At 38.8% G+C, this 9,050-nt stretch overlaps 1 protein-coding gene across 1 annotated transcript; it reads left to right on the top strand.

Moving 5' to 3' along the window:
• The first annotated feature begins 246 nt into the window (after positions 1-246).
• Positions 247-8,774, top strand: LOC139723322 (translational activator of cytochrome c oxidase 1-like). Its single transcript, XM_071634583.1, has 5 exons — positions 247-748; positions 3,519-3,631; positions 4,438-4,568; positions 5,389-5,575; positions 8,110-8,774. The coding sequence occupies exons 1-5, from the start codon at positions 247-249 to the stop codon at positions 8,317-8,319; spliced, it is 1,143 nt and encodes a 380-aa protein (XP_071490684.1). The 3' UTR covers positions 8,320-8,774.
• Positions 8,775-9,050: the final 276 nt, after the last annotated feature.

Consider the following 9,050-nt stretch of genomic DNA (forward strand, 5'->3'; position numbering starts at 1 on the left):
GAATATCGAGATCACTTTCAATATCTTTTGCTATAAAGAGAAGCATTATTTTTTCCCTGTTTGAAATCAGACTGTAAGACTATTAAATAGTGAGCTGGAACTCCTGACAGTATTTATGTTGGTTGACAGGTCCCAATAGTCTGAATTCAGTTTGTTTCTTCATCTCTTGCATTGCAGTCTGGCATGTACAGTTTCAGCTCTGCCCTTTTTGTTAGCATGCTGCAGGGTGCGGATGACTAGACTGGCATGATTACATCATCCTTACTACAGCGCCTTCTTGCTAATAGTGCCTGGCCTGGCACACTTCTCCCGGCTGCCTATCACAGATGCCTGCACAGTAGGCGGCATGCCGTTACAACCGCAAAGTATGGACACGTCTTTGGGTCTGCCTCCTTTTACCTACCCACACCAACCACGCATCTTCCACTGCCCCAGGTGAGCCATGGGGATGGGTCGGCAGCAGCCTCTCGTGTGAGACAATGTCGGTTTTGTGAAGAAACACACTCGCTGAGCCCAAGCAGGGGGGTCTCGTCCGCAGCTGGGGCAGTGCTATCCGGCCAGAATGGGGAGCGGATAGGTCACTTTTCGACGCCAAAGAGGGTCAGCGGCAGACTTGTCCACACTGGGCCAACTCTGTGGGCTGGACACAATAAGTGGTCAAAGGTCAAGTACATCAAAGGCCCCAAGGACATCGAGAAGAGCAAGATGTTCACCAAGATTGGGATCCAACTCAGGGTTGCCATCAAAGGTATGTTAGTTTGTGAAGAAAATTTGAGTAATATCTTGAAACTAGAGAAGCACTCTGAGAGCGCAGACCTCTGCCAGCTACTCATTTCCACCATTGATCTTGTTCTTCCATAGAGATCATTGATTTCCACCCATACCTATGCATGCTGAAAATAGCTCAATATACAGAAGCCTTCTGTTACGCCATCAACTTCCAGCTGCGTGGCGCCCCTCTCCCTAGCAGAAACTAGAGCACGCACTTAAGTGCGAGTATGCAAACCTCAAAGTCAAAAAATGCGCAGCTTGAACTCCCAAGTTCATTGACCCTACCTGCCAAAATATCAAAAAATCCTTCATAATCCATACAAACTGCAAGATCACTACCAAAATGTAATCATCTGTTACTTGTGTTGTTCTCAAGCTTTCCTGTAAGTTTCATCCAAATCTGTTCACAACATTTTGAGTCATTTTGCTCACGGACAAACAAACAAACAAACCAATGCTGATGAAAACATAACTTCCTCCCTTGGAGGAGGTAATAAAACAGACAAATACAAACACACTGTACTGCACTTCCTCTAGTATACAGTGCACTCCCGTTATAACGAACACGGTTATAACGAAATTTCGTTATAACGAAGTAAAACTTCTGGACCCAAAATTATCGCCATTGAAGTCTGTGGTACAAAATTCGCTTATAACGAACACGGTTATAACGAAATTTCCGTTATAACGAAATCTTTTCTGAGCACCACTGACAAATAAAAACAAAAGAAATGTGCTCCGTTATAACGAAATGCGAATCGCTTCCGAAAATACGTAGCGGAATAAGCATTATGGCGTCTCTGCATGGGCGAACGCTTCACATCACTGTGTACGTGTTCGCTCCTTGTGTCCTGCACAGTTTCCGAGGGGGACTTGCATTATTGTAATAAAATTATAATCTGAAATTAAACAAGGTTCGTTTTATTGTTCCGAAGGTACTTTATTACAAAACACACAAATTCTTATACACCTAAATGTCCGTTGGTTTGGAAATGAAATAGGGTTTTTTATTACGAATATTTTGGCGTTATTCAAACAGTTCGTTATTACTAAAGTTCGTTAAACCGACAATGAGATATGGTTCTTATTGCGACGGTTCGTTAGTCAGGAAATGATAGGAATTCTAAACTTTCGTTAATCGGAACATTAAAAGAAGTTTCGTTAATCCAAAGGTGAAAAAAAGGTGTGTCCACTAACAAAACTTTGGAATCGCAAACTTCATTAATCGTCTTAAGATAACCGAACCTACGAAATAACTAACCTTTCGCATTTTTTTTTGATTTATACAAACCTTCTTCGGAATAACAAACCTTATTTCATTGTCGGATTAAAAAATCTTCGGAACAGTGAACCATTCTCATTTTTAACCTTCGGAATGACGAAACTCATTTCATCTTCCGATCAACGAGCCTTCGGAAAACGAACAATAACATATTTATATCTAAATTATGAACTTTCGGAATAACAAATCGTCGGAAGAGCGAAGCTTCAAAATAATGAACAAACCTTTGGATTCCCAGTAATGGCGAAACTTCGGAACAAAGAGTCTTTCGAAAATTCGGAACAAAGAGTCTTTCGGAGTAACGAACTTTAGTAAGAAACGAATCTTTGGAATAGGGAACTGTAACGGAATCCTAAACTATCATTTTCTATACGACTTATTGTGTGACAAAAACAACTTTATGCTCTCTTTTAAATGTAATATCCAAACGAAATTAAAAAGCCACGGTACCATCCCATTTCACATAGCTTTCCAGTGTATGATGAGTATTCAACAAACATAATATGATATATGCGTGGTTACCTTCTTTTTGTTATATATTGTATTTGTTCGGTTATAACGAAATTTCATTATAACGAAAGAAAACGGCCGGTCCTGAGCATTTCGTTATAACGGGAGTGCACTGTATATCTTTCAAGAGTAAATAGTGTTTGGACCCTTGAAAATGAAAAGTTTGATAACAAAATGGGCTGAGCGCCATTTTATAAACATTTCTAAGTAGGCCCATCATCAGATAGAGCAAGATAAAATGTTTCCATCAATACCTCACTTGTAACATAACCACTAATGATAATATTCTTGACATTATGGTGAAAAATATCCCATATTTTATCATTTTCTTTGATATTTAGAAGCTTTGATTGCAGATATTTAAACTTAACATTGTATGGAGTTAGGCGTTGCATCAAATTTATGACCAGCAGGATCCTGAGGGATCCTGCTGGTCATGATTTTGATGCAACGCCTTAACTCAATGTGCAATCAGACTCTTCAAATTATACACACTAAACAATTTTCCTGCCTCGGTATATACAACCTTGTCAGTGGGATAAGATTTGAGTAGCACTTATAAATCAGATATGTATACTATGGTAAGTAATATTATCTACAGTGTAATTGAATCTAGTACACCTACCTAAGATTCATTTTGCAAAACATCATAAATGTTGCAGAAAGAAAAGAGCTAAATTTGTTGGTATAAACCTGCATGCCTTGTCATCAGTTCTGAGGTATATGACAAAATGTTTTAGTGAATAAAGTAGATGTCAAATATCCAAGGGGATATTCTGTAAATGCATTAATTCTATCAGTGATGAAAACAAAAGTTTGAAATGTAGTTCCAATGGTAATTCTAAGTATGTATTAGCCACATACTTTAACATTTAATTTCATGAGACTCTCATGTCTTTGTCAAAGAGGGTCAAGACCCTTTCTGAAAAGGCCTACTCTTCATTCTAAATGGCAGAGGGAGGGCCAAATCCTGAGACGAATACAGCCCTGGCCCAGGTTATGGCCCTGGCCAAACACAATGCGATGCCCAGAAGTACTTTGGACTCAATGATCAAGAAGGCAGCAGCTGTGAGTATCCCTCAAAGTTAAAACAACAGAAGTAAAATGAAAAGAAAAAGAAAAACAAACTGCCTGTAAGCCAAAATATGATTAAAGGGAAATTCCATTGTGATATTATGTTGCTCTGTATGAAAAAAGAAAAGTCAAAGCAGAGCAGTTAAGATTTTGAGGGAAAAAAGTAGACATATGAGAAAAAATTATGAATTATTAAAGTTTAGAGAGTAAGACAACCTGACAATTCTGTGTCATCTAGGGTCAAAGAGCTCTTCATTTGCTTTGCACACAAAATTTTACTAATTTTCATTCTTCTCAAATAATTAGGCACAGACAAAACTTATTCGCTGAGGAGGATATGCAAATATATGTGAATTGTCTTTCTCTGTTATGATAATTGTGATGTAAAGTGGTTGTTGTAGGATGAAAACATATGGTGTGTCAGGTTAACAGTACAGCCCTCATCTTTTGCCATATTTGCCCTGATTTTGAGACTGTGGAAGTTGACCAGATCAGCCTTATCATTTGAAGAAGCTGCAATTGGTTAAGTTTTGCTCCTAGAACCACCACCCCCCCCCCCCTCCCCTCGGTCAGGTAGCAAATCTGTAGACAACTACACTGCATTCTTCTGTCCTTCTTGTGTCCCAGCAGGACACTTTATAAACTCAACTCTTTCATGCTGAGTTTGATGTCTTGCTAATGATTTCAGTTTCACTATGGACAAATGATGTTTAAAGTGAGTTAGGACAAATAATATCAGATGCCTTTCTATTCTGGGACCTATTTCTCATTTACTCTTCTGTGGTCTGTCATCCTTGCAGAGCAAGCAAGGCGACAATCAGGCCACTTTTGAAGTCCGCGGGCCGGGGAACTCATCGATGCTCGTGAACGTCTTGACGGACAACACCAAGAGGACACACAAATCCCTCAGCCACCTTGTCACCAAGAATGGGTATGTGTCATTTGTAGGTTGTTTCGGCTGTGATGGAATGGTATGATTTTTTAATGGATGTTTTGCAGGACGTCATGTAGGACTCCTGATAAAAACTGTTGGATTATTCTCTCTTTCTGATGAACTCTCTTCGGAACTCTCTCATGAGTGCCCAGTAGAGTTCATAGAAGCCCTCACTGAAAGTAAGAAATGACTGGTCACTCCATCTCCAAGCTAACTGTAACCAAATACAAGTCATTGTGGCTCAGTGCGTAAGACCACAGACTCACCATCATGAGGTCCCTTTCTCAAATCTCCTGGCAGGAGCCGTGGTTGTTCTCGGAGGCAAGACATTTATTTTATTGCTGTAGGCTAGCCCTTCAGAGGGGACTCAAAACTGTTGATCCTATGATAGCCTGCTCATAACCATCTATGTGCTTCCCTAGTAGTAGCCACATTAAAAAAAAAAAAAAAATGGACATAGAAAGGAAGAGATAAAAAATGTGAAAAGGTTGTGTATGATGAATTTCATACAAATTAGATGTTGCGATGATGTCCGTACATCGAAAGTCCCTTCCCCCTTCCATTGTGATAGGTTTTCCTTCTTGTCATCAGTGTTGTAATTATCATCATTCTTTTTGTAGCCATATTCAGTTAGTCATCAGGATTGAACATTCTTGCTCTCAAAGATTTTGCCTTGCAGTGACATGACTTCCTTGCACCCCTTTAAAGCTGCAATAGAATGAGCGATGGTCCCATAACACAAGAAAAGAAGAAAAATGTGGATAAACAAGCAAGGATTTTATTGTCTGCAATTCTTTTTTTGTTTTTGTGTATACAGGGGAGTCTTTGGAGAGCATGGTACAGCGATGTTCGCCTTCCAGCGTAAGGGTGTGGTGAGGGTGCCCTCGCAGGTGGAGGATGGCCAGGAATCACTGACCTTTGACACCGCCGAGGAACTGGCCATTGAGGTCGGCGCGGAAGAAGTGTCAGGGTCTGTCGATGAGGATGGGCAGAATGTTTTTGTGGTGAGTAGATGTAGTGTACCAGATTTTTGCCAGCGTCCAAATGTTATGTAATGCACCAGTGATGAAAGAAAGCATAGGTGACTCATTGGTTACTATGAGCCATTGGAGGGAGGTTTAGCTTTTTGCTTTTGGACTGTCATGTGAAACACGATTGTAATTAGTTTCAAATCACCTTCCATGATTCCAGTTTGCATTCACACTGCAAGTTTGCTTAATTTGAAACACAATTCACAATTAATTATAATCATGTTTCAAATTAAGCAATCTTGGTACGTGTGAATGCCCCGTATGCCTGTCTCACGTACCAATTCATACAAATGTGCAAGGGATTGTGCTTATATCAACAGCTGGATCATCTCACCTCTGCTTATATATACTGTACAAGACTTTTTGCTTGACAAAATGTTCTCCTTGTGTATATCACTAATGGTCCTTCGTGCACAGAAACTCCAGTGTATGAAGTAAACAGAATTTACCACTTCATGGTAGCAAACCAGAGTGTTTGTTTGACATAATGAGACAATGTCAGACTTTGAGCAAATACTGTATATGCCAGATATTTTGTGGAGTTTTTTATTTTTAGCAGATTTTACAAGGTGGGTGCAATTCACGAACTTGAAGACCCACAAAAATATAAACTCTGATCTCGACATGAGTGGGACGTGCACACATACGTTTCTCCATTCATTGAAGTGTTCGACTAGAGGGAATTTAACCACTTGCAAAATTGTCATGGAGTTGGAATTCACAAAAATTAGACTCACTATATGGGCAATTCCGCAGTTAGGTGGACATGACATGGATAAAAGAAATGTGCCTCTTTATCTTACTCTTTAATCTAGGTATCAAATAAAGCCATGGATGTTCACCAATCATAAAGGTCTTTCAAAGTCAGTAGATTTTATCTTTCGTATTGATTGATTTCGCGAGATCTAAAACCATCATTTAAAATGTACATGTGGGACTGGGGATGCTGAAATTCACTTAAATGCAAATTACAGTGGGTTCCTTTGAAATTTTTTCCTCAAAGTTTTGCTAAAGGGTAAAAGATAAATACATTTAAATACTCCAGAAGTCATGTGACATTTTGTCAATTACAGAAGGGTGAAATGACCTGCGGAATTACTCCGGACAAATGTAACGTTACTAACCGTAACGTTACTAACCATGCTTTTGGGGGTCTAGCTAAGAAATTATTGGTCGAACTGCTAAAAAACATTGTGTGTACATTTGTCATGATGCAATAATTGAAATTAATGCAACACTTTGTTTGAAGTAACTTGAATTTTTGCACACTTTTTGTTACAAGACATTGATTTTTTTGTCATGTCCTTTTTTCGTAACGTTACTAACCAGCCCTTTAAGTTGCCATAGCAAAGCTATTATTTCTTGGATTGTATTCATTCTTCTCTGTATCATAAACCTGGGAATGATGAACATGTTTTTGACATAATTTTGGCTTGAAATGAATAAATGGTAATTCAGTAGAAAAAACAAATATCTAAATTTGTTCAAATGTAACGTTACTAACCGCGGAATTGCCCATATATATATGGAAAATTGAAATACGTTCTCGATGAGACACATTCTCGATAAAGCAACTACAGAAAAACTGGTTCATGCATTTATTTTTAGTCATTTGGATAATAATAATGGTTTGCTCATTGGAGTTCCAGACTCTTAGCTTAAAGGACTCCAACGGATACAAAATTCAGCCGCAAGGCTTGTAACATATAAAAGGAAATTTGATTTTATAACTCCCATCCTTAGTAGTCTTCATTGGTTGCCCATAAGAGCTCAAATCAGGTTTAAGATTTTGACCCTTGTATTAAAATGTTTTCATGGAAATGCCCCTGCATACCTCAGTGAACTCATCAAGCCATATCATCCTGGTCGTAATCTGCGCTCAAAATCAAAAATTCTCCTCTCTGAATTAAATGTCAAATCTAAGACATTTGGTGATGGGGCTTTTGGGAAAATGGCACCATCACTGTGGAATAATCTCCCTCTCAGTATGAGATGCATTACAGATTTTGATAAATTAAAATCTGTGTTAAAAACTCACTTTTTTGATAGTTGTTAATTGCATGTTTAAATAGAGAAAAATGGGATAGATTTTGTTTCCATTAATTTTGTACATGCATAGAGACTATCTTATGGTATTATGCGTTCTAAGAACTGACTATCATTATTATTATTATATGGCATATATACAGTAGTTGTATATCATGAGGTCATAGACATTTCATGATGTGTACAAAGTACTTTCGTGATACCATTTCTGTTATTTTCTGTGCATTGTAGGGTAATGTCAGCATTCTTTTGAAACATCAATGTCTTGTACACGAAGGTGCCAATTCTTTAACTTGTACAGGCCTTTTGTTCACTCATTAATATTTACACAATTTTTAAAGGAGAAAAGTAGTGTTGTGGTCAGGGGAGGTTTAGTGTTTCAGGTATGCAGGAATCAGCATTGCTACAAACAGTTGTTACAATATAAAGTTTCTTTGAACTTCCTTGTTTTCTTTGAACAGTTTATATGTGACCCGTCTGATCTGCGCTCTGTGAGGGAAGGCCTGGCACAGCTGTCCCACAGTCCCTCGTCCAGCGGACTGGAGTACGTGCCACAAACCACGGTGGCGCTCTCCGAGTCGGACATGGAGGCAGCCGCAGACCTCATCAATGCCTTAGAGGACCATGAAGAGGTTGTGCGAGTATTTGACAACATAGTCAGCAAGGACTGAACTATTAAATATTGCTGCTGTAAGCCACAGAAATGACACTACATTTGTATTTACAATGACAATCTGATCATATGTGACCCGCCACAACAAAAGGATCCGAAAGTCGTTGACGGCTGAGCTGAGAATATCAAGTTTGAAGTCAGATTGATCATCGAAATCGGTCAAAACCATCGAATATGTGTTTTTGACATAATTTTGTAGTCTATCATCTGCTGAAATTTCAAAGCTAAATGATCAAAGGAAAGGCAAGAAGCTAGCGATTTTCTGAGCCATGATTTACCTAGTTTCAACGGAACAGAAACATGTCCGAAGATTTGGATTTAGCACCGCAGATAGACGGTAACAGGGCGATTGTTAAAGGGCCGTTAATGATCGCTCCGTCACTGTACAGTCATGCTAACCTGGAAACATTAAACTGCACATTACTTGAATATGAGACCATTCTGAAGCATATAATTTTCACACAACAATAGATATATAATGTACTCTTCAATCAATCCCACAAGGATTGGAACAATCATCCCCAGCATTCCCACTGATTCCCACTGATCAGTTACTAGCCATCCCCTTTAAGGTCACCCATAATTACAATTACCTCCTGTGAGTAACAGTGTTCCATGGCCTTCTCTAAATCCTCAAATAATTTTTCTATAGTGTTTTTATCTTGTTCCATCTGAATGAAGCAAAGTTGGCTCACAAACTTGAGCAATTGACAGATTGAATGGCTGAAC

This window comes from Diadema antillarum, unplaced genomic scaffold (assembly GCF_040938485.1).
Source record: "Diadema antillarum isolate AM-2024a unplaced genomic scaffold, OU_Dant_1.0 scf00000186, whole genome shotgun sequence".
Classification (NCBI taxonomy): domain Eukaryota; kingdom Metazoa; phylum Echinodermata; class Echinoidea; order Diadematoida; family Diadematidae; genus Diadema; species Diadema antillarum.

Bases quoted from the DNA above. Each gene is read 5' to 3' on its own strand.
- LOC139723322 (XM_071634583.1), top strand. From the start codon at position 247: ATGATTACATCATCCTTACTACAGCGCCTTCTTGCTAATAGTGCCTGG. The intron at 3,632-4,437 runs GTGAGTATCCCT...TCATCCTTGCAG, and splicing joins TGATCAAGAAGGCAGCAGCT to AGCAAGCAAGGCGACAATCA. The intron at 5,576-8,109 runs GTGAGTAGATGT...TTCTTTGAACAG, and splicing joins ATGGGCAGAATGTTTTTGTG to TTTATATGTGACCCGTCTGA.